General features: G+C 59.8%; 2 protein-coding genes across 12 annotated transcripts in view; both read right to left on the bottom strand.

Moving 5' to 3' along the window:
* The window catches only part of TUBGCP6 (tubulin gamma complex associated protein 6), a 30,309-nt gene extending 12,513 nt beyond the window's left edge, over positions 1-17,796 (bottom strand). For all 5 annotated transcript variants that reach the window (XR_004351659.1, XM_032644530.1, XM_032644529.1 and 2 more), the window contains exons 1-15: positions 16,808-17,796; positions 15,776-15,939; positions 11,818-12,028; positions 6,508-6,681; positions 5,381-5,502; positions 4,538-4,616; positions 4,317-4,426; positions 4,018-4,109; positions 3,783-3,922; positions 2,612-2,761; positions 1,946-2,027; positions 1,773-1,861; positions 1,579-1,694; positions 402-540; positions 17-88 (exon numbers count right to left, since the gene is read on the bottom strand). Coding sequence is in view for 4 of the 5 variants with exons in the window: in XM_032644530.1 (XP_032500421.1) it covers positions 17-88; positions 402-540; positions 1,579-1,694; positions 1,773-1,861; positions 1,946-2,027; positions 2,612-2,761; positions 3,783-3,922; positions 4,018-4,109; positions 4,317-4,426; positions 4,538-4,616; positions 5,381-5,502; positions 6,508-6,681; positions 11,818-12,028; positions 15,776-15,939; positions 16,808-17,548 (2,481 nt within the window). In the remaining variant the exon portion in view is untranslated. The remainder of the gene's footprint in view (positions 1-16; positions 89-401; positions 541-1,578; positions 1,695-1,772; positions 1,862-1,945; positions 2,028-2,611; positions 2,762-3,782; positions 3,923-4,017; positions 4,110-4,316; positions 4,427-4,537; positions 4,617-5,380; positions 5,503-6,507; positions 6,682-11,817; positions 12,029-15,775; positions 15,940-16,807) is intronic.
* A 142-nt stretch (positions 17,797-17,938) lies between these two features.
* On the bottom strand, positions 17,939-23,570 carry HDAC10 (histone deacetylase 10). 7 transcript variants are annotated; one of them, XM_032644537.1, is made up of 19 exons: positions 23,246-23,567; positions 23,037-23,171; positions 22,710-22,806; positions 22,380-22,477; positions 22,176-22,280; positions 21,945-22,013; positions 21,637-21,763; positions 21,393-21,458; positions 21,165-21,224; positions 20,998-21,087; positions 20,753-20,859; positions 20,605-20,672; positions 20,258-20,486; positions 20,054-20,138; positions 19,572-19,663; positions 19,373-19,429; positions 19,022-19,100; positions 18,638-18,820; positions 17,939-18,552 (listed from the first exon to the last, which is right to left on the bottom strand). In XM_032644537.1, exons 1-19 carry the CDS (start codon positions 23,302-23,304, stop codon positions 18,364-18,366), a joined length of 1,995 nt encoding a protein of 664 aa, XP_032500428.1. In that variant the 5' UTR covers positions 23,305-23,567; the 3' UTR covers positions 17,939-18,363. The 7 variants fall into 7 exon arrangements, 4 of the variants coding, with proteins under 4 accessions (XP_032500428.1, XP_032500427.1, XP_032500429.1 ...); XM_032644536.1 differs by having other exon boundaries at positions 20,258-20,525; positions 23,246-23,566; XR_004351660.1 differs by having other exon boundaries at positions 18,410-18,552; positions 18,638-18,764; positions 20,258-20,525; positions 23,246-23,569.
* Positions 23,571-24,691: the final 1,121 nt, after the last annotated feature.

Raw genomic sequence — 24,691 nt, 5'->3', positions numbered from 1 at the left:
GGGAGCGGGCACTCACCTGGAAGCGGGCACCCGGGAGGATGGCCAGCGGCTCCGGGGGCTTCCCCTCCGCCATGTCTTCCAGCAGCTCCTGAAATTCAACCAGCAGGATGTGCGGCGGCAGCCGTGGGGGTGGAAGCCACAGCCCCACCGCCCGCCACTGTCGGGCACCGCGATGCGGCGGGGCTCACGCGGCACTTGGCTCGCAGCCCGGCTGGCGCCCAGCACCACCTGAGTCGTCTGAGGGCGGCACGGCCTCTCCCGGTCACGACCCCTCTGAACACGTGATGAGAGCCTTACTCATCCTCCTCCAGCGGGCACACGGGAAGGTCTGCGTGCGACCTCAGGGGCTTCTGAGTCCCCGGGGGGCCGGGGAAGAGCTCCCGTGTGGACAGCAGCGCTACCTGAACGCGTTTCTGATCTTCTAAGAGAAAACGAAGCCGAGCGCCGGCCAATCTGTGCCTTTGGACCTTCCACAGCGCCCTCTGCTCCCGACGAGCTGCCTCTGCCGACAGCCTGCTGTAATGATCCACGAGTGCCTGCCTGCAGCCGCCGAGAGAGGACCGGTCACCGCGGCCACCCCACTGTCCAGCCAGTGCCCCCAGCGGGCAGGCCCAGTGACTTCACTCTGCAGTGAACACCAGAATGGGCCCCTACACAGCCTGAAGCAGAGGGACTGGCGAGGGGCCGGGGGCTGCCCTCACTTCGTCAGCTGCATAAAAGGCAACTTCCCGTTCTGCTGGTGCAAACCCCAGAGAACTGAGCATTAATGCAGAAGGGTACACGGGGTGCAGCGTAAACATTTTATGTGCTTAACTCAAAGCTGGCCTGGCATGTTAACACCCAGCGTTTTGATCCTCTCGCCATCAGGAAACTGGTCTCAGACCTGGACCGGCCATTTTTAATTCGGTTGTCACAGGCCAGGGACACAGCCTCTACACCTAGTTTCCTCCTCGTGTAAACAGGGGAATAATGTCTACTCACATACACACACACACGTGTGTACACACAGGACAGCACGGACGCACGTGCACCGGCATACATGCACTCGTCACTTGCTGGCTCGGTCACAGCTCCATAAACCGTCCCCAGGGTCAGGACAACTGAGACCCCGAGACGATGAGTAGGAAGGGACAGCCCCTCCCACAAAGGGCCCCCCTTCGAGATGCCAGCTCTGCTGCCAGCTTATGGGAAATGCAGGGGAGGGCGGGACAAGCTGATGGCGCAGCGAGAGACGGACTCTCAGACACTGTGCTGGAGAAATGCCTGTTTCTCTGTCAAACTGCTAACAGGTTTCAGAAAAAATTAGAAAAACAGGAGCCGTTTAACTTAAACAAAGAGACAGAGAGGCGACAGGAACACAGTGTGTGCTCCAACCCTGAATCCGAGTCCACACAAACCGACCGCAAGAAGACATTCTGCGCTCAGACCACTACTCTTCCGGCCTGAACGTACACCTGAAAGGTTTCAAAATAACAGGTAAAGGCCCATCACAAAGATCAAACGAGCCACGGTGTCCCCGCGGTGCCCTCGCCCCAGGGAGGCCGACCCGGAGTGGCCACTAGGCCCGCGGCCGCCTACCTGGCCTTCCTCTCCAGCTGCTCCTCCAGGGCCTTCAGCCTCCTCTGCCGGTCCCGGAGCTCACGGGCGTAGCTGAAGTCGTCATCCAGCTCCTCCTGCCTGGCCGCCCGGCGGCGCTGCACAACACCCCCAGCGGCCCCGCTGGTGAAGCCGCCTCCCCGAGCCTGTGCCACCCCCGGGCCAACCCCACCCACCTCCTGGTCCTTCACAAACTGCTCCTTCAGCCTCTGAAACTGCTCTCGCTTCTGGGCATCCAAGGCCATCCGCTCAGACAGCTGCCGATCTGCGACAAGAGAGTAAGGGGCATGTTATGAGGAGCCCCAGCAGGCAGCCCCCCGACGCAAAGAGGGACCCGAGCCACACGCACCGCTGAGCGCGCTCAGGACCCTGGATGCCGCTTCCCGGGCCTGGACAATTAATTCTTGCTTTGCAATTTCCATTCGTAATTCCTGAAAAAGACCAGTGATTGATGCATCTAATCCTCCCTCCCATGCCCCTGGGATGGCCTGGGAGAGGGGTCCGCTCAGACCCTGGGTGGGCTCTGGGGGCACGGTGCCCACCCCACACAGTGGTGAGGCTGGTTCCCAGGCAATCGATACACTCTCCCAGAGCAATCTGGAGCCAAGACCCCAGGCCTGTATGCCCACCCTGAAGGGGACGGGCTTCCCTGCGGGGACGGAGGGCCAGGCCAGGCCGCCCCAGCAGGGTGTACAGCCTCCTCTGCACCTCCAACGCTCACCCCCACCACTTGCTCTCTGGGGTCTGCCCAGCCCACATCTCCCTGCTGCCCACCAGGTGCCGGGCCAGGAAGGACTTTCCATCAAACCCCTCCCCAGTCCATGGGAGGCGCAAAGCTTGGGCCCCGGTACACCTGCCCCTCCTGAGCAGAAGGGGAGCCCACTGTCCAGCCCACGCTGGGAGGAGGGGGAGGGAGAGGCGCAAGGAACCCTGGGAGGAGAGGGAGGCACAAGGAACCCTGGGAGGACAGGGAGGCACAAGAAAAGGCTCGTGGCCCAAGGCGCCCCTCCCTCACCTTCTCCACCTTGCTGATGGAGCTGTGGCGCGCCACCCTCTCCATCCGGCCCACGTAGATGGCACAGTCCTTCTCGATGTCCTTCAGCTCCTCGAGGGAGAATATCACCGAGACGCGAGGGACCGGGACATCGGAGCAGCAGAGGTAATGCTGCCGAGGAGGGAGGACCTGCCGTGAGCCTGGAGGCACTCAGACCCACACCCCTCTCGGCCTCCCTGTTTCCGGCGACCCACGCGGACAGCCTGCTTCCTCGGACACCCTGCACTCCTCGCTGGCATCCTCCACGGCTCCAGGACATCACAGGCTGGGTGGGTTTCAGCCCAGGCCAAGGCTGCCCTGTGGCAGAAGCCAGGTCTGCCTACCACAAATAACACTTCAGAAGAAGCTGCCCAGAGCCGGACACGCCCACACGCACTTCCTAAGGTCAGCTCAGACAGGACTGCCCCAGCCGCCACGCCCTCTCCCCAGGCCTGAGCCCACCATGTCGTCCCGCCCTCCCCAGAGCCCCGCCTCCCCGCAGCCAACCTCTGGGCTGCTCCTGGGGGCTCACCAAGATGGGTCTCCTCCCCTGCATGGGCCGCTCCCACCCAGCCCTGAGCCTGTCCTGGCCGCTCCAGTCTGATCTCAGCCCCGCACTCGGCCGGCTGCTGCCCCCGATCCGGCCCGCACTCGGCGGTTCCACTGCCAGGAACCCCCAGGTCCACACACCTGGCCAGCCTGCTCAGACATCAGACAGCACCTCCAGGCAGAGGCTGCCGGTCCACACCCCACCACTGCCACCTGGCCATCTTCCGCAGAGCCTCAGCCACACGGAGCGCAGCCAAGCCCTGTGAGCGCTGCACAAGACTGCCTGGGTCCACCTGCCTGGCGACGCAGCCCATCCCTGCCCTGCCGGGGCGGTTTCCAATGCAGAGGAGGGCAGGGAGGAGCCCGCTGCCCCCCGGCCTCTGAAACGCCCTCGGCTCTCCTCCCGTCTGAACGAGCGCCCAGAAACTCAACCGAAGTTGAGCTCGTGAAACTCTCAAGGGAAACTGAGGGAGAGAGATCACCACGACCCCTGCTCCAACACAGCCGGCCCAGAGCTAAGGACAGATCGCCAGGCCGCAGGGGGCCGGGGGCTGGCACACGGCGAGCGGGCAGCACCCGGCGGTGGCGCGTCAGCCGCCCTCACCCGGGGGCAGCAGAGCTTCAGCAGGTTGATGGTCTTCCCGCAGACATACACGTCGTGGGCGACGTGCCTCAGGAACACGGGGACGCAGTCCTCCACCTCTTTGGAAATGAGCACGTAGCCGTGGGTCCAGTAAAACTTATCTACGTGCGGGACAAGACAGCCGGGTCTGAGTCCAACCACGGCCCCGACCCGCCTGAGGGTGTGGGGTCCCGGCCGGCAGCCGGCCGCCACCTACCTCTGAAGCCCAAGTACTCGTGGTTCACCTGGATCATGAACTCGCCGTAAACGTCTCTGAAGACCCCACTGTACACCCAGTCGTGGATGAACCTGCCAGGGTGGGTGGGCCAGTGGTGAGCTGGGTGGCACCCACGGGGGTAGAGAGCTGCGCCCCGGTGCCCACAGTCCGAACCCCCCATCCTGCCCTCCCCGTGCCACCCCAATCTCTGATCCCTGCGCCGAGCAGGCGCCCCGACGCGAGGACGAGCTCGAACGTGTTAGGGCTGAGCGGGGCCCCGACCCCATGCCGGCCCCCACCGCGTGTAGGGCTCGCAGCTGGTCTTCAGCAGAGACAGCAGGACCGGGTAGTGCTCGTTGCTGCAGTTATCCAGGGCCTCCTGGTAGAGGTAGGAGAGCAGCTTCACCCCCTGGAGGCGGCAAGAGGAGGGCTCAGCGCACACAGCACAGACAGCAGGCGGGGAGCCCTGCCCGTCCCGCGGGGCTGGCCAGGCCCACACCCGGCAGGAACCCAGACTCACAGTGGGGAACGCAGCCCCGGGCGCTCCGCCCCCAGCGCCCAGGAGTCCAGTGCCGACACCGCAGAGCTCAGCCAGGTACCTGGACACACAGGCCGGTGAGACCAGGTGAGCGGAACACGTCCCAGGCCCTCCTCTGCCTGTCCAGATGGTCTGGCTTTAAAACCACCTGCACCTCAAGGACCTCAGGTGTGAGCCTCCTACCGGGCCCCTCCCAGGGCACCCCACGCAACGCCACCTCCTCCCCGGGTCTGGCCAAGACTGAATTCCCCTGAGTCCACAACCCTTCCCCAAACCTGCCACTATCCGGCCTCCCCCAGGCTGCCACCTCCTCTGCCCTGGATGGCTGCCAAGTCCCCCCTGGGCCCCTCGCCCCCAACACCCCGCTTCAGGCCGTGCTCCACACGGCAGCACAGCCCCTGACAGCACCCTCCAGATGCCCCCGGGGCTCCCATCTCCAGCCCCAGGACCTCCACACTCCCGCCCCTCTGCCTGCAAGAACTCCTCTCCCACTGAGCCCCTCAGCCCGCCCCAGCCCCCCACTTTGCCTTCTCCAGGCGGCACCTGCCAGTGGCCCTCGGCCTGGCATTTACTAACTGGCTCCTGGGTGCCAGGGGCCGGGTCTGTCTGGAGGCACCCTGTGTGCCTGTCAGGCAGGAGCCCCCGATCCTGGGCAGGGCCTGCATGGTGGGCTGCCAACAGACAGCGCCCAGCACCTCGTGAACTCAGCTGGGTCAAGGGGCTGTCCAGACACCTACCAGGAGGGCTGTTTTCATGGCCGCCCACCACCCAGCAAGCCCCACACCTGCCCCTGTCCAGCTACCAGGCTGCCGTGCTGAGGCTCACCTGAGCTGCCGGCCCAGTTTCTTGAAGAGAAAGGCAATGGCGAGGAGGCTCAGGGTGGGCGGGGTGGAGAGCACACAGGCCCGGTAGTACTGCAGGTACCTCCTCAGGCCGCTGGTGAAGGCCTGCGGGGCAGGGGGCAGTGGGCTGGGAGGAGGACGGCTAGGCACTTGGGGCACTGCCACCAAGCTCAGAACCAGAGGACCAGCCGGTGCAGGCAAAAGGCAGGGCTTCCACCCCCAACCCTGGGGCTCCGTGTTCCAAGGAACGGGCATCTGTGGGTCATGTGCGGACACCTAGCCTGGCCGGAGCCCGAGGCCACTGCTGCAAATCCTGTCCCCGCAGCCAGGGCCAGCTGCACCGGGAAATCGGACCCTACGGATCCCAAGCAGCTGGGCTCTGTGCACAGACGCCAGCCCTCAGAGGGTCTCTGGCTGCTCAGATCACTGGGGTCTCGAGGACACACGTGTCCTGGGCAGCACCACAGCAGTATGGCCCCAGCTCAGCTCACGCCGTTCCAGGAGGTCTGCGTGGAACACTCCGGAACAAACGTCAGGCACCCACCAGCAAGGAGACAGCTGTCCCGCCCTCACACCCCAGGGAGCCGACACAGCAGTCCTGTCTTGGTTTCCTTCTGCCCTCCTAGCCCCACTGGGACCCATCCTAGAACCTGAGCCTCGTCACGTCACCCCAGCAACCCCGCTGCGTTGCCCGCGCCCTTCTCTCAGTCCGGATGCCCCTCCCATGCAGCTGCCCCCGCTGCCCTGGGGGCTGTTGCCAGCGAATGGGCCAAAGACAAGGCTTTCAAGAGGACCTGGTTCAGCCCCACGCCAGGGATCCAGTGGGGAACAGGCAGCATGGGCCCAACCCACACCGCCTGGCCTGCCCCCGGGGCCCCCAGCACTGGCCACACCTGACTCGTACTCTCTCGTGGCCCCGACATGTCTGCCCCAGGTTTCCAGTGAGGTGACGGGCCAGGTAAGACGTGATCGCCGGCCACCCCATTCCTGAAGGGCAACTGACGGATGTGGGACGTCACCGAGGAGAACACCGTTTGCACTCAGAGGCCCTGGTGCAGGACCTGTGGACAGCTCTCAGGCACACGTGTGGCAGCACGAGGCGGGCCGTACCTGGAACACGAGGCCCTCGCCGCACGAGGAGTCCAGCACGGGCTGCAGAGAGAAGTGGCTCAGGCGCGCGTAGTGGGTCCCGCACTCGGCCACCTCCGAGAGGACGCTGCTGATGCTCTCGGGGGACGCTCCTGAGACGTGGACACCCCGCTTCACCGCGAAGGCCTGCGCTGGCTGGGCGGGACGAAGGCGGGGGTCACCGGCACCCCCAAGACCAGGGGCCCCGACCCAGATACACACACAGGAAAGGGCGCAGGAGGCAGAAGGCCTTCCAGGCTACCTGGGGTGCACACAGACACCTGCTTGGGGCTGGGGCTGGGAGAGAGCGCTTGCCGTTAGAGCGGGCAGTGCAACTCCCAGGCACCTGTCCCGGGGAAATAATGGAAAAGGCACACAGACACCTGCCATGGCGTGTTCCCCACAATATGGTTTACAACCGCAGAGCACGGAAACAACCTAAGAGAGGGCTGACTGCAACCACACTTGTGGGATGCCGTGAAAGCTGTGTGAACAGCAAAACGTACAGCTGCGGGTACCTGCACTGAAGAGAAGAAAGGTCTCAAGTAAGTACCCACACTGTACACCTTAATGAAGTAGAAAAAGAGCAAACGAAACCCAAAGCTAACAGAAGAAGAGAAACAATAAAAAAGGGATTAGAGGGGCTTCCCTGGCGGCGCAGTGGTTAAGCATCAGCCTGCCAGTGCAGGGGACACGATTCGAGCTCTGGTCCGGGAAGATCCCACATGCCGTGGAGCTCCTGAGCCTGCACACCACAAATACCACGCTCCGCAACGAGACAGGCCGCTGCTATGAGCAGCCCGCGCACCACAGCGAAGAGGAGCCCCCGGCCGCCACAACTAGAGGAAGCCTGCGCACAGCAACGAAGACCCAACGCAGCCTAAATTAATTCATTCATTAATTGGAAAAAAATAGGCTGGGACCAGCACAACACCTCCCAACAAGATGATAAGTGTTAACGTCACGTGAATTTTACAATTTAAATAAAATAAAATCAACAAAAACCCCAAAATGAGAAGTCCAACACCATATGGCTTCACTGGTAAATCCTACCAAACAATTAAAGAACTACCACCAGTTATTCTTAAACTCTTCCAAAAATTAAAGAGGAAGGAACACTTCCTAATTCTAAGAGGCCAGTATTGCCCTGATGCCAAAGCAAGATAAAGACATTACAAGGAAAAGACTACAGGCCAACATCCCTTATGAACACAGATGCAAAAGTCCTTGATAATATATTAACAAATTGAATCTATCAGCGTGTTAAAGGATTCTACACCATGACCACGTGGGTGTTACCTCAGCAACGCAAGGGTAGTTCAACATACAAAAATCAATGTAGGGACTTCCCTGGTGGCGCAGTGGTTAAGAATCCCCCTGCCGATGCAGGGGACACAGGTTTGATCCCTGGTCCGGGAAGATCCCACATGCCACAGAGCAACTAAGCCCATGTGCCGTAACTACTGAGCCTGCACTCTAGAGCCCGCGAGCCACAGCTACTGAGCCCGCATGCCACAACCACTGAAGCCCGCACGCCTAGAGCCCGTGCTCCGCAGCAAGAGAAGCCACCGCAATGAGAAGCCCGCGCACCGCGATGAAGAGTAGCCCCCGGCTTTCCACAGCTAGAGAAAGCCCACACGCGGCAATGAAGACCCGAGGTAGCCAAAAATAAATAAACGAATAAATTTATTTTTAAAAAATCAATGTAATACACATTAATAGAACGAAGGAAAAAATTATATATGATCATCTCAGCAGATGCAAAAAAAACCAACTGACAAAACTCAATACTTTTTCATGATAAAAACACTCAATAAACTAGGAAAAGAATGGAACTTTCTCAACAGGATAAAGGCCATGTGTGAAAAACCCACAGCTTACATGACACTCAGTGGTGAGAGACTGAAAGCTTTCCCCCGAGGATAAGGAACAAGGCAAGGATGGCTGTTTTCACCACTTCTGTTCAACATAATACTGGAAGTCCCAGCCAGAGCAATTAGGCAAGAAGAAGAAATTTTAATATCCAAATTGGAAAGGAAGAAGAAAATTATCTGTCTGCAGATAACATGATCTTATATACAGAAAACACTAAAGAATCTACAAAACACCTGTTAGAGCTAATAAACGAATTCAGCAAAGTTCCAGGATGTGAAATCAACAAACAAAAATCAGTTGTATTTCTATACACTTGCAACGAACAAGCCAAATAAAGGAAACTAAGAAAACAATTCCAGTTACTAGTGTAATATAAGAATAAAATCCTTAAGAGATAAACTTAACTGAGAAGGCAAAAGACCTGTTACAGTGAAAACTAGAAAACATCGCTGAAAGAAATTAAAGACCTAAATAAATGCGAAGACACCCAAGGTTCATGGACTGGAATGTCTAATAATGTTAGGATAATAATACACCCAGGGAATTCCCTGGCTGTCCAGTGGTTAAGACTCAGCACTTCCACTGCAGGGGGCACGGGTTCAATCCCTGGTCAGGGAACTAATATCCCACATGCTGTGTGGTGTGGCCAAAAATAATAATAATAATACACCCAAATCGATCTATGGATTCAATGCAATGCCTATCAATATCCCAATGGTGTTTTTAGCAGAAATAGGAAAAACCTTCCTAAAATTCATAATGGTATTGCAAGGGACCCTGAATAACCACAGCAATCTTAAAAAAAAGTTGGAAAACTCACACCTCCCAAGGTCAAAACTTCCTACAAAGTTACAGTAATCAAAACAGTGTAGAACTTGGGGAGTTCCCTGCTGCCCTAGTGGTTAGGACTCGGCGCTCTCACTGCCGTGGGCCGGGTTCAATCCTTGGTCAGGGAACTGAGATCCCGCAAGCTGCGCGGCACGGCACCCCAAAAAAACAGAACACTGTAGTACTGACATTAGGACAGACATGAAGACCAGTGGAACAGAACAGAGTCCAAAAATAAACACTCACATATACGGTCAATTAATGCATAAGGATACCAAGACCATACAATGGGGAAAGAACAGTCTTTTCAACAAATGGTGCTCGGTAAACAGAATATCCCCATGCAAAAGATTTGAGTTGGACCCTCCCCCTGCACTTGAGTTAATACAAAATTAACTCAAAATTGATCAAATATCTAAACTTAAGAGCTAAAACAATAAACTCTTAGAAGGAAACATAGAGGCCTTGAATTTGGTGATTTCTCAAATATGACACCAAAGGTACAGGCAACAAAAGAAAGAAAAAGAAAACCTGAACTTCATCAGAATTAAAAACTTTTGTACTTCAAAGGATACTACCAAGAGAATGAAAAAACAACCTACAGAATGGGAGAAAATATTTGCAAATCATATCTCTGATAAGGGATTACTATCCAGAATATATAAAGAACTCCAACTCAACGGCCCAATTCAAAGATGGGCAAAGGACATGTGAGGACACAGTAAGAAAGCAGCTGTCTGAAAGCCAAGGAGAAAGGCCTCAGGAGAAATTAATTCTGCAAGCACCTTAATATTGTACCTCCGGCATCCAAAACTATGGGAAAATACATTTCTGTTCTCTAAACCCAAAAACAAACAAACAAACAAAAAAAAGGCAAAGGACCAGAATAGACATTTCTTCAAAAAAGATATACCCATGAAAAAATGCTCGGGACTTCCCTGGTGGCACAGTGGTTAAGAATCCACCTGCCAACGCAGGGGACACGGGTTGGAGCCCTGGTCCAGGAAGATCCCACATGCCATGGAGCAAATAAGCCCGTGTGACACAACTACTGAGTCTGTGTGCCACAACTACTGAAGCCCGTGCGCCTAGAGCCCATGCTCCACAACAAAAGAAGCCACCGCAATGAGAAGCCTGTGCATCGCAACGAAGAGTAGCCCTGCTCGCCGCAACTTGAGAAGGCCTGCACAGAGCAACGAAGACCCAACGCAGCCAAGAATTAATTAATTAAAAACAAAAAGGGAAAAAAATCTTAAAAAAAAAAAAATGCTCAGCATCATTAGTCATGATGGAAATGCAGATCTAAACTATAATGAGATACCACTTCACACCCGCTGGGGTGGCTATTATTTACCAAAAAAGGGGTGGGGGGATAAGTATTGGTAGGGATGCAGAAAAACTGAAACCCCAGGACACTGCTGGAGGGAGTGTAAAAGGGTACAGCCATGGTGGAAAATAATCTGTTGGCTCCTCAGAAAGTTAAACATATACTGTATGACCCCTGCGATTACTGCAATTCCACTCCTAGAAATATATCCAAGTGAACTAAAAGCTGGGACTCAACGGATCCTTGTGCACCCACGTTCACACAGCACTATTCACAACAGCCAAAAGGTGAAATCCACGCAAGTGTCCATCAATGTGATGAACGGATAGCAAAGTGTGGTCTATATATGCATGGAACACTTCTCAGCCTTAAAAAGGAAGGAAATTCTGACACTGGTTAGAACATGAATGAACCCTGAGACCATTAGGCTGAATGAAATAAGTCAGACACAAAAGGACAAACGCTGTACGATTCCACTCATATGAGGAAAATCAGAGAGATAGGAAGTAGAAAGGTGGGTACCGTGGGCTGGGGGAGGGGAAGTGGGGAGTCAGTGTTTAATGAGGACAGAGTTTCAGTTTGGGAAGATGAAAAATTTTGGAAATAGACAGTGGGACGATTACACAACATTGTGAATGGAATCAGTGCCACTGAATAGTACACTTAATAGTGGGTAGGATGGTAAATTTTAAGTTACGTCTGTTTCACCACAAACTTAAAAGGGTGGAGAGGGTTGCTTCCACTCCATAGAGAAGGGCCATTCACACAACAGAAGACTATGAGGCCGTGAACGCAGAGTCTGGAACAGCGTCCCAGAGGGCATCCCAGCACCAGCACCAGGACCGCGTGAGTCGGCTGGAGCGCGTCTGCGCCAAGCCCAGGACGTGCTTCTAGCACACACTCCACCTGAGAACAGCCCTGGGAAGTACACTGAAGACACAGAGAGGCCGGGCACAGGACAAAGGAAGCGTTTGCAGAACAACACATACGAAGGGCCCCACCCACCCACCCCGCACTTCTCGAGGATCCACGGAAACGGGGTACATTTCTCTTCTTCCACTGACGGCAAGAAACATCTTACTTTTATTCAGTTTTTAAAAGGATGTTAATGAATTAATACTTTTTAGAACTGAAACGAAAAGACAATCACCAGGCAGGCGGCCAAGTCGGCTTCCCGGCCACACGCCACCCTGGACTCTGTGGCCGCTGCCCTCCCCCTCCCACCCAGCGCCCAGGTGTGTCACGTGTGAGCATGTCCTTACCTGGCAGAGGGAAAACGTGGCGGACACGACCCCAATCAGGATGTTGAGCGCGTCCTTCACCAGCTCGCACTCCTTCACCAGGACGGGCTGCGGGGCCTGCAGGAGGCCCCCGCCCAGCACCTGCAGCCCTGCTTGGCAGAGCCGGCAGGACCTGTCGAAGGCGGCCCTTCCAGCCTCGGTGAGGTAGGGCTCCTCTCGGTGGCCAGGCGGGCTGTGGGGGACAGAGGGGGGCAGCGAGTGGATGTGAACAGAAGGAGGGACAAAGCATAAAACGTCTAAGACCAGGTGTGACTCCCCACGGCCCCCAGCCCTCCAGCAGCGCCCGGCAGGCCGTCAGACGGCACCCCGCAGACAGGGTCCGGAAGCAGCGGCACACGCCCGCGCCGCCCAGCGCCTCCGGGCACACGGCAGTCCTCCGGCTGCCCACCGGCTCACGACGGCCTCTACATGGGAAACAACACCCAAGCCTGGAGCAGAACATTAACAACAGCGCACGTGTCCATCGCCAGAGGAGTGGAGAAGGACGCGATCCGTCCACATGAGGGAACTATTATCCAGCCTTAAAAAGAAAGGAAATTCTGACACGTGTCAGATGCTACAACACGGAGGAACCCTGAGGGCGTGACGCTGTGATACAAGCCAGTCACAAGAGAACAAGTACTGAGTGACCCCACTCCTGTGGGGTCCCTAAAGTAGTCACAACCACAGAGACAGAAAGGAGATGGGTGGGGGCCAGAGGCTGGGGGAGGAGGAGGGGGAGTGAGTGTGTAATGGGGACCGAGTCTCGGTTTGGGAGAATGAAACAGTTCTGGAGACGGATGGTGGTGATGGTCACACCACGTGAATGTCCTTAATGCCACTGAACCGTACACTTAAAAAGGGTTAAGACGGGGCTTCCCTGGTGGCGCAGTGGCTGAGAGTCCGCCTGCCGATGCAGGGGACGCGGGTTCGTGCCCCGGTCCGGGAAGATCCTGTGAGCCATGGCCGCTGACCCTGCGCGTCCGGAGCCTGTGCTCCGCAACGGGAGAGGCCACAACAGTGAGAGGCCCGCGTACCGCAAAAAAAAAAAAAAGTGTGCATTTTATCATCCTCCCCCCACAAAAGCACAAAGAATGTACAGAGGAAAAAGTCTCCTGAAATTCCAGGAGAAATCAGGCCAGCTGGGTCTCACAGAGGGTGGTTCTGGGCACACATCCACCCCTGAGGTCTTTGCCTATGGGGGTCCTGTAGGAAGTTCAGGAACTACCAGTGTCTGCCCAGCCCGGTCACACTGTTCAAAAGAGGCCAAAAAGACAGTATCACTTCTCTTTTTTTTTTTTTTTTTTTTTGCCGTACGCGGGCCTCTCACTGCTGTGGCCCCTCCCGTTGCGGAGCACAGGCTCTGGACGCGCAGGCTCAGCGGCCATGGCTCACGGGCCCACTCGCTCCGCGGCATGTGGGACCCTCCCGGACCGGGGCACGAAGCCGTGTTCCCTGCATCGGCAGGTTGACTCTCAACCACTGCGCCACCAGGGAAGGCCAGTATCACTTCTTAAACATTCCTTTGGAAACCACCAACCCTACTGAAAGTATGAAAGAGCTGTTCTTTAAAATCCACTGGAAAAAGTAATTTCTCAATAAAAGGAGCCCGAGAAAAATCTCAGAACTTGTCAAAACCAAAAATGCTTTTTAACGAACACTGCACCATAATGCGCTCCTTCCCTCACTCACCAAGTGTCTGAGAGCAGGACAAGCCCAGTCCTCATGGGGCAGGTGCGCGGACACAAGCTACAAGGAGGCGCGACTCACTGCCCATGACACGGGTCCCAGAGGGACCCGAGACCCTGGTCAGGAAGGCCCCAGGAGCAAGGCCACACCTGGAGCAGTGTCCCTGGTGGAGGGAGTGGCCTGTGTGAAAGCCCAGAGACAGGAAGAGAAAGGGGCCAGGTGCTCGGGGCTCAGTGTGGGGAGGGCAAGGGCAGGGGCTGGCGGTCCACAGTCCAGATGGGGAGGCCATGAGGCATGGCAGGCGGAGTGGCGGCGCACCTCTGATTTCCATCCCCGGAAAGTGATACTGGCCGAGTGGAGGACAGCCTGAGTGGGCAGGAGAAGCGGGCAGGACGGTCCTGAGTGCCCCAATCAGCAGGTGGGGCCCAGCCGGGCCACGACACCAGCCCACACTCCCTTGGGACAGGAAGAGCTCGAGGAAAGGAGACTCGGACCTCCAGGGTCCTTCCGAATGGCCCTCCAGGGGGTCCCCCGGGGGATGCATGTGCTGCAAGCACCATCCCACTGCGCACTCGAGGGCTAGGCTCCTGCCCACTCTTCCAGGGTCAACTCCCGACCACTGTGGCCACACGACCCTTTCAGTGGCTCAGAGCTGAGGGAGGAGAGTCCATGAAGGAAAACAAACTCACACTTGGACCCACAGAGAACTTGGCCTTTAACATCAATGAAACCACTTCCCCAGAAAGGGCGACAGACACAGAGGACTCCTGGCAGCAGGAAGACCGACGCTGGCTCACAGGGTGAGGCACAGGGGCGGGGGTCCTCTGGGGGTTCTCAAGGAGAGGGCAGAGCTCACAATCCAGGGGCTGTAGGTGGACAGGGCGCCGCAACTGCCCATTCGTCAGAGCTCCCGGCAGGAAACTAGCAGGCGGCTGGGATTCAACTGCAACGAGTTCCCGAGATTCTCCAAATGAACTCGAGTGACAGGCCTCAGGGGTTGGGGCAGCAGGTTACGATGGAGCAGGCAGTGGAAGAGCTTTGGGGGAGCGAGCTCAGGCCGTGCCCAGCCACAAGCTGGCCGGGCGTCTCCTGCGGGAGCGCGGGGCACAGGCTATCGCACTGGCTGCCGTCCTCCTGGAAGGGACACCGCAAGGTACTCCTCACGCTGGAGCTGTGGGGCCAGTTCTGCTTTCGCGGGACACTGAGGGGATTAAGCGCATTCAGAAAAAGGGACGAGGATGCTGACCAGCTGAGCAACCATGTCTCCTGAACAGTGACCTGCAAAACTGAGCCTAGCAAAGTGGGAAGTGGTAAATGAAATACCACTAACGAATATTTACAAAAGAAAGTAGTAGCTGCTTGATGGCCAGTGTTTAGACTTGTGAGGGTTTAGCAAACAGCGGAGCGATTAGATTTGCTTTGTGCACACAAGACAGGGTGAAGACTTAACGGGAAGTCACAGGGCAGAGAAGCCCCTCAAAGACAAGACAACCACCAAAACGGACGGTGCCTGGGGAAGCAGGAAGCTGGCCCTGCCTGGGGGAATCCATGTGGGGGAAGATGACCACGCCAGGAAAGCGATCCCAGCAGGAGCAGGGCCCACACAGCATCCCCGAGGGCGTGCTCACCCTTGGGAGGCACTCGGCTCCCTGGGAACCCCACCTCGTTCACTCAGTGCTCCCCAAACTGGCATCCCACAAAAATGCCAGCAGATGAGATGCAACAAGAGAATCCCATGACCAAACATTTGGGAAATGTGTCCTCTACCCCCACTCTGGGAGGTTGCGAGACACCAGCACACTACAGACTGAGAGATCCTGTGTGCAAAGGCCGTGGACGGGAAGAGCATCTACCAGGGAAACACTGCGAGGACCGAACTTCTCACCAGAGGACCACCCTCAGTCGTTATAGACGTGAAGAACGTTCCCTCGTCAGCACCCCATGCCCGGCACTGACCACACACCTCCGACTGGGAGCCACCGTGGCCAGGATGTAACTCAGTTGCCAACTGACCACTCGGACTGCGAAGTGCGATCTGCAGAAGTTACTGGTTCAGTGGGAACCTGCGCAGGCCCGAGAGCCCTCTCCCCCTGCACTTCTCTCAACCCCTAGGGCGCAGACAACTTGTACACAGCTTGACTGAAACTTCCAAGTTCCTAAACCCAACTACCTGGGCTCTCTGAATAAAGGCCAGGTTCACCGGGGGGGTAGGGGGGGGGGCACTGTGCATTTTAAGGCAAAGCTCACGAACCATCCAACTTGCTCCCAGCACCTCCGCTTGCTGGCCTCGTAGGTGAGCACGGCGTCCCACAGGTCAATGTCTGGAGTCACGCCCGGCTCTGACTGGGAATCAGGAGTCAGATTGGATGCTGATTGGAACCCTTCATCTTCCGACTGATCCACACTCGAAGGGACCTAGAGGCCAAGGGAAAAGGACATTTCACCTGGACATGGTGTCTAGGTTTCACCTGAGTGGGATGAGAGTTCCAGGGGCACTTCCACACGCTTCCATTTCCTCTATGGGAAAGACCCGGCAGAACATTTCTTCTATTTTTCTCAAGCACATAAGTAGTACACCATGTTTTCACTCCTAAGGAATCATTTAAGGAATTAAACTAATTCATTACCAATTCCCAATTTCACACAACACAGGCTTGTTGAGGCTTACGAGCCTCAAAATAACTTACAATGACATTTTTCACAAGATGTCTCCGATCTGGAAATTCCATTTTGGGGAACCCAGCATAAAAAATTCACACAGACACAGAAAAACTCACGTCCGCCAACATGTCCGCTATAGCATTATGGTTGAAAACAATCTAAATGCCTCACAGTAAGGGAATAACTGAACGATGACAGGGCACCCTTTCAGCAAAGCCGCAAAATGCAAAGGCAAACGACAATTTACTTAATAACGGAAAAACCCCACCTTACCGGGAAAACAGCATATAACACTGCACGAACAGCAGGGACAAATGTTTTTTGCCACCTATGGCTACTGAACACTTGAAACGCAGGAAGGAACCGGATTTATTTCATCTTCATGAACTTGAATTTAAACATCAACTCGAAGGCAAAAGAAGTGACTGAACAGTAAATACAAGAGGAAAGCGGCGCGTGGCCGGGGGCTGCGCGGGAGGGGAGGGGGGTGGGGTGGGAGTCCCCACGGCTCAGCCGCCAGTGCTCCGAACTCCAGCTGTCCTCCTTTTGCCCCAATGGAAGGAAGGTCAAACGAGGCCCTTCCCAAGCCCGGGGAGCCGGAGGCAGGAAGCAAACACTCTACCTTGATGGCCAGTCCGGAGAGGTCTGCGCTGTCCGGCACCGGGGGCAGGTCCAGGCGGACGTCCAGGTCGGCCGTGCGGCTGTGCACCAGGGCTCCAAAGAGCGAGACGCGGGTGTCCCTCTCAAACCTGTCACCGCAGGGGTCGCCATACGAGAAGAGCCCGACGGCGGGCAAGCCGGTGCCCGGCGCCGCCTCCATCACCTGCAGCGTCTTCCGGACCAGGTCCCGACACAGATACTCCTCTCCGGAGATGAGTGACCGCACGTCCGCCTCCAGCCCGCTCAGGTCGGCGCAGTCGTAGCCGCCGTAGGGAACGTCTCTCCCGACGGGCCGGCTGTGCAGGAAGAAGTCCCGCCGGCGCCGCAGCATTCGCGGGGGCCCGCTGCCCGCCAGCCGCACCAGCAGGTCCAGCACGGATCCCAGCTCCGCCAGCGGCCGGCGATGCGCGGCCTCCAGCTCCTCCACCAACTCCTCCAGGCGGTCGGCCTCGGCGCCCAGGCCGCTCACTCGCAGGTCGAAGGACAGCATGAGGATCCTGTTTTTCACCGGGAGTCTCGGGAGGCCGGGCTGCAGCTTGCGGGTCTCATCTTGAAAGAGGCTCGTGAACAGAACGTTGTAGGCCACCCTCTTGAGGCTCTGCTTGGCCTTCTTGCGGCTCCCGCGGCGCTGGCCAGAGTGAGCCTTCGCGGCCGGCAGGAGGGCCTCGCACAGGTCGTCCACCAGCTGGGGGACGCTGGCCATGCCCCCTCCTCACGCCGGGCCCTCGAGCGCGGCCTGACTCGCCTTCTTGGGGCCCCGGAGAGGGGACGGCCGGCAGAGGAACCGCCGAGCACGGAGCGTGGGCCAGACCCGCGCGCCCGCTCGCCTGCCGGATCCCCTCACCCCGGGGACAGCGCGCAGCCCCAGCTCCCGCCACCACGTCACCGCCGCGCGACCTGCCAGACAGCCGGAGCAAGCGCACCGGAACTGCGTCACCTGGGAGGCGGGCGGCACGCGCAGAGGGGGCGGAACCTGGAGGCCGCCTATCAAGGGCCCTTCCGCCCTGGAGCCTCGTTCCCACCGGTGGGGAAACGGGGGCCGGAATCAACTGAGTTAACCAAATCGGGCTCAATAAGGGAGACGGAGTCAGACTTTCGCTTAACCGACGTTTACTGATTGGGCGGGGAGGGAAGCGAGGGAGGGGCCGTCCGTGCAGAGACGGGTCACCGGAGGGGGAGTCCGCGCTGGGGCGGGGGGATACAGAGCCCCTGAGCCAGTGTCCTGGGCAGCCCTGTAGCCTAGCCCTCAGGACAGAGGCCTGGCGCAGAGGTGTGCTGGTGAATGGTTAACAACAGGCTCTTGGGGGACTAGTTGGTAGTGTCTTTTCTGGGGTGTAAATACTCCCACCCTGGCCGATTTAAAGCTACCAGGTCACAGCACGCAAGGAGGAGCTAGGAAGAGGTGCACAACTGCTTGACGCGGCTATGAGCTTGTTCAGGGCAACACCCCACTCCCCAGGACGTGAGCCCGTCTCCCCACAGAGCTCTAAGGCAGCTGTCGCCCAAGGCCCCAAGCATTCAGCCTGAGCCTGGCCCCCCAGCCTCACTGGCCACCTGCAGCATCTTCCACCGTGGCTCCAGCTGCCCTCTCAGCTGCATCAGGGCCTGCACGTCCTCTGGGGAGGCCATGGAGAAGGGACCCAGGCTGGGGGCTGCCTCTCCATGCAACACCCTGGCCAGGACCACCGCAAGCTGGGGTGTGGATTCCTGAGTCAGCAGCAGAGGTGGAAGCAGTGAGTTGCTGGTTTCTCCTCACTCCCACCCCACAGCAGGTCCACCCCTCCCAGCTCACCTCATCTACAAGGGCCAAGACTCGGCCCCCCGCTGGGCCCCGAAGCAGCGCAGCCAGGAGTGCAGCTTGGGGGTCCCGCAGGCCATGGGCGGGCCCCAGCGCCACCAGCACCAGGTCAGGCTGGAAGCTGTAGGCCAGGGGCAGCACCAGGGCCAGGACACAGCTCAGAAACCCTCCAGTCGTCTGTGGGAGGGACAGCAGCATAGCCCAACCCCTCATCCAGGGAACACCCCTCCAGCTGGCTCAGGCCACCCCACCTCCCAATCTCAGGTGGGCAGACACACCCACAGTCCCGCCAGGAAGGGCAGGTGAAAGCCAGGGGTCTGGCCCTCATGCCGATGCCAGTGAGCAGCAGCTGCCCTGCCCTGTGACACCACCACTCACCCCTGGCAGTGGCACAGAGACGTGGAACACGGACAGGGCAGCTGCCTCCTTGCCCCCAATGTTCAGCCATAGATTCCTCCTTCCAGGGGAGAGCAAGCATATGGATACATGAGCTTGTGTGTGAGATGCCGCCCACCATCGAGAGCCCGGACAGAAGAACAGCTCAGGGGCAGGGATGCTAAGACTGCTGACCCTCTGTGCTGGAGACCCTCCTGGCATTGCTCCCAGGGGCCCTTCTGCCAAACTCCAGCTGCGGAACGCCCCGCCCACCTGTCACCCCTGGGGATCCAGGGTGATGTGCCCACCTACATACTTGCAGAACTGGACATACCCGTGACCTGAGAGTCATACCCGTCATCCGTGAGATCTGGGGGCCGATCCAGCTGCCCCACAGCCAGACAAAGCAGCCTGGAGGAAGAGTTGGCTCCTGGGTAAGCTGCACTCACCCCGCCTGGAGCCCATGCCCAGAGCCACTCCCACATGGCCAGCCAGGGCAGGGGGTGCCCATGGGCCCTGCCTCGTAGCCTCAGACCAGCCATGTGAGGCTTACCTCTGGGCTCCGTGGGACAGGCCACACCGAATGGCCACATCCAGGGTGGCAGCTGCAGCACAGGCTGGGGTGACTGCAATGCCACTGCTCACCTGTGAGGTGAATAACAGGTGGAGAGGGTAACTCCCAAACCAGGCAAACAGACCCATCTGCCCCTTCTTTTGGCCCGTGTCTACGTGGCTGTCACCTGTGCACTCTGAGGTCTAATTACTCCACTTCTGAAACTAAGATGCATAAAACTATAAATCATCCCCTTCACTTCTCTGCCAAAGGGCATTTCGTTGAGAGAACTGAGGGGGGGTGTTCCTGAACCCTGCCCCTGGGGGCTGTTTTGGGAAGGGTCCTGGGCACAAGGCAATGCTCATGTCCACATGGTTCTGTACCACCCAGCCCTCCCCTGGGCAGGCCACCTGTCGCAGGCAGGTCCTGGGCCCTGCCGCTGACTCCATGGCCACCCCCCAGCCCCTCCCCAGTGCCCTTACCTGCCCATCCAGGATCCTGTCCAAAAGGTACAGGACTTTCCCGAGTGCAGTGAGGGCCCTGTCCTGGGCCAGGGCCTCATGTGGCCTGTGGTGGACAAACCAGAAGGACACGAGGACACAGAATGACACACAGACCACAGGTGAGTCACACAGACACATGTGCAGACATGGTCCCGGGCTTCTCCCCAGGCCCACCCTGCCCACCTGGCCCAGGCCTGCGTCTCCTCCTGTGGGGCTGACCCCTCCTCACAGAGGACGTCAGAGGGCAGGGCCAGGGCAGCATCTGGCGCAGCCAAGGCAACAGCCGTGCGTACAGGGGGCGTGGGATTGAGGCGCGGCTGGTCCAGGAGGGAGCTCAGGGCAGCCACGTCCTGGGTCGCTGCTGCCTTGAATTCGGGCCTCCCGGTCAGCAGCAGAGACGAGGGCCTCCCCTCTGGGGAGTGGGAGCTGGGACTCAGTACAGGGGCCACACCTAGGGGGTGGTTCAGTGTCACAGCCACTGCACGAGAGCCTGCGGCACCATCCCACCTGCCGACCCAGGCCACGCTGACCTTGCTGCTGGAGGCTCATCCAGTGAGGGGCCTGGGCTACCCGGACACTCTGGATGGACTCCAGGGCGCTGCGAGGAGAAGTAGGATCAGTGAGGCCTGGTCTCCCACCCCTGGCCCTCCCCACCCTCCTCCGTCCTGCCCCCCGCACCTGCCATGCGGCACCATGGGCCCCAGCAGGGGCGGGGCAGGGTCGCCCAGCAGCGCTTGCACCATCATGCACACGGACTGGGAGAGTGACTCCAGGTGGTAGCCACCCTGGGATAAGGAGGGGGCAGAGACACGAAGGGCAGGGCTGTCAGGGGCCCAGGCAGGATGCCCTGCCCCACGAGGCAGGACCCCTCCAACCACATCTCAGGCTCCGGTGCATGCACCCTCCCAGCTCGCCACAATCACCTCCAGCACAGCGCAGACCCGGCCACCAGCCAGCACCTGCAGCAGCTGCGTGAGGTGGGCAAAGCACTCTGGCGTGGCCTGCATCTGTCCCTGCAACCAGAACCAGGTGTGATGAGGCCCTGGCCCCAGGACTCCAGAAGCCCTCCCCAGCCCGGCCAGGTCCTCACCTCGGGATCCCCGATGGCTGAGTCAAATCCCGCGGAGACTAGGACCAGCTCAGGGTTGAACTGCAGGCAGGGCCCAGTGGGGAGAGGCAGAAAAGAAGCTGGAGCTGAGGCAGAGGAGAGGCCCCTCCAGAGAGACCCTCCTCACCCCAGGGGCTCTGTTCCACTTTGGGCACCGCATCGCCCCCGCCCCCCTGCCACTGAGACCGCTTCCACCCCCCTCACGGTCACCTCAAAGGCCACAGGCAACAGCACGTGCAGGAAGGCGGCCACGTAGTCAGCATTTCCCATCCCGACCTGTGGCCAAGGGGCATCAGTGCTGGCCCTGCCAGGGAGGGCGGCGGGGTCCTCACCCCTGGGGCCTGGGCTCTGGGGGTGATCGTGGCACGACGCCCTGGGCTTGCACTCGGGGGAGGGGGGAATGTGGGCTGGGGGAGGGGCTCTGGGTGGGGGGCCCGGGGTGAGGGGCAGGCACCTGGTTCCAGGGCAGGTTGACAGTGAAGCCAAGGCCCGGGCCCTGCCCAACAGCGTCTGCATCCGACTCTCGGAGATAGGGCCAGAAGCGCCCGTGCTCATAGCGGTGCCAGGAGAAATAAAGGACGCTGCGACAGTCAGCCGGGGCCAGAGGGCAGGCCCCTCAGCCCCAGGGCTCCTTGCAGAAGCCTAACCGCACCCCACCGAGCACACAGCCACGTCTGCTCCCTCAGACTTTCCCAGGCCGGGCGGTGCTCATCCTGAAAAGTAGGGTCGCAGGGGAGGGTCTTGTCCCCACCCCCAGCTTACCTGGGGTCGTCCTCAAAGATATACTGGATGCCCTGGCCGTGGTGGACATCCCAGTCAACGATGAGGATCCTGGGGACAGACAGCTCTGGGGTCACCGAGGGCAGGGCCTCCCACCTCCAGGCCAGGAGCCAGGCCCAGGATGGGAAGGAGCTGGGTGGGGTCCCTCAAAGGCCCCCTCCACCCCCGTCCCCTCTGGCCTGGGCCTCACCCTGCAGTCAGACGGGCACAAACCTGTGCAGCCCGTGCTGCCGCTGGGCATGTTTGGCCGCTATGGCCACGTTGTTGAACACGCAGAATCCATTGGCGGCAGCCCTCTGGCTATGGTGCCCAGGAGGCCTGGGGGTGGGAGTGGGGTATGGGGCGTGTCAGCGTCATCCTGCGTCCTCACAGGGCTACCCACAGGTCGAGGCAGCCAGGGAAGGGGGCAGCTCTCACCTCACCAGGGCGAGCCCGTTGCGCACAGCTCCCGCCAGCACTGCATCCACCAGCTGCAGCGCCGCCCCCACAGCCAGCCGGGCACAGTGGAAGGTACTCTGCCAGGGCAAGGGTGCAGGTAAGCCCCCTGCCCACTACCCCTCACAGGCTCTACCAAGCCCTGTGCCAGGCTGCAGGGCACCAAGCACTGCGCAGAACTGGCTAGGCCAGTCCCGGGTGCCCGCAGCAGCAGCCAGAAGGGCACTGGCACACAGGAACATTGCCCGTGTGAACAGGCACGAGTACCCGGATGTGTGACTGGGTGGGTGGGTGTGTCCCCAGGGCACGCACCGGGTGGAAGTAGACGGCATCGTACTGTCCAGACAGGGTCTGGAGCTCCCCGGTGCCCAAGGCCTGGGTCCCCCGCACCAGGGCCACATACTCCGGGCTGCAAAGGGGTTAGGCAGGCAAGGCAGGGTCACCTGGAGGAGCAGGCGGAGGAGAAATGGGGTCTGGACCCCCAGTGGGACCACCCCCCTCACTGCTCCCTCACCCACCCATCCAACGGTGAAACTGAGGCTTGGGGGGTAGGCTCTGTTTGCCAGGCTCCAGCAGGCTGGGGCAGGCCCAGGTCCTGGACCACGGCTTCAGGGGCAGGGGGCCCACCCCAAGTCTGACCTGTGCACCAGGCCCAGTTCCGCCTCCGAGGCCTCCCGGGCTGCCAGCTGCAGACACCTTTGCTCCAGGCCACGCTGCTGCAGGCGTTCCAGGGCTGTGGTCAGGCGCTCCGGGCACTCGATCTCGCACTCGGGGCTGAACGGACAGAGAGCTCAGAGTCCAGAGCCCCTCCTCATCCCCCGCCTCTGCCTCTGCCAGGTCCCACTTACTCGTCCCAGAGCAGCCGGGCAGCTGTCATGTCCTCGTGGTACACAAGTGCGGTCCCCATGGCCTGACCGTGGTCACTCTGGGCCACTCAGGGTGGGCAGGACCCAAACACTACCACTCACAGGCAGGTGCGTGCACTGCCCGCCCCCCCTTGGCAGCCCCAGGGAGCAGCCCAACGCCTGGAGCACAGCCGGGGGCGCGGGCGCGGAGCCCGGACAGGAAGGAGGCCCCAGGTCCGGCTGGCGCCAGAGCGGGGCAGGGTTCGATAGGGTGGCTCGCGGGGCTTGGCTTCCGGCTTCCTCCAACTCGGACCTGGCATGGACCCGCCTCCGGCTGCCCCAAACCCCGCCCCGATGCAGCGGGGCGGGCCGAAGACTGGGCCCCTCGGGGCTCTGCCCACGCCGCCCTTCCCTCCAGCTGAGGCTCCACCTCCTACTCTCGCCGGAGCCGGGAGAGGGTCGCCGGCCTCGGCGCCCCTGCGTAAGTCGGAGGGGACTGGTGCGAGGACGGAGGGCCAGTGTGCCCAGGCTCCTGCGGACCGTCACGGCGGCCCCACCTGCGTGCTATGAGCCGAGCCACGCGGGTCCGTGCCCCCCCTCCCCAAGCCTCCCCCAGGCCCACCCTGACCCCGCAGGCCACGGGTCAGACGCGTCAGTAGCCCATTGCGCCCAGCGCTGACCGAGGCCCCCCAGTAAGGGCTCAGGGAGGAGCTGCGCGGGAAGGGTCGCGAGGCCGAGGGTCCTTAGGGGCAAGGCCACAAGGAGAGAGCCTCGACCGGGGACGGTAGTCGTGGCTTAGCCCGGCCTGGGCCGCAGCGCAGCGCTGCCCCCAAGGCTCAAGAAGGGAATGACAGTATCCGATTTAAGCTCCAGGAAGACCCCCGACCGAAGAGCGGACGAGTCGGAGGGTCAGGGTTATGGCAGAGAAGTTGGACAGGAGCGGCGCAGCGTCGGGGTAGGCAGGGCGGAGGCCAACAGAGGGAGTGTCTGGGCGAGGGATGAATGAGTGAGAGAACGAATGAGGCCAGTAAAGGAGGCGGCGCGGGCCCAGCCAAGACCAAGATGGCCAAAGAGGGAAGGAAACAGGGAGCCCCCGGCCTCAAACGGAGGGGATTTCTGGGGACTGAGCCGGGGTCGGGGGGGACCCCGCGGGTCTTTGGGGACGGAGACATGGGCGGAGTCTGGTCTTGGAGGCGGGGCCCGGGCGGACCCTTTTGAGGCAGGGCTTGGATGGGGGGCGGTTCCTGGGGGGGTGGGGGGGGGTCTGGGAAGGCGGGCATCTTCGAGGCGGGGCCGCCGCGGGTTGGGTCCCCGGTCTTGGAGGCGGAGCCCTGGAGGCGGGTCTCTTGGAGGCGGGACGTGAGCAGGGGCCCTGAAGTCTAGGAAGTGGGGCCCTGGGGCGGGCGTGCCCCAGTCCCGTTCTCTGGTCGCCCCGGCTGTTCGGGGGCG

This window comes from Phocoena sinus, chromosome 10 (genome assembly GCF_008692025.1).
Source record: "Phocoena sinus isolate mPhoSin1 chromosome 10, mPhoSin1.pri, whole genome shotgun sequence".
In the NCBI taxonomy this organism is placed as follows: domain Eukaryota; kingdom Metazoa; phylum Chordata; class Mammalia; order Artiodactyla; family Phocoenidae; genus Phocoena; species Phocoena sinus.
The sequence above is the reverse complement of the archived record's forward strand: the minus strand, read 5'-3'. Positions and strand labels throughout refer to the sequence as shown.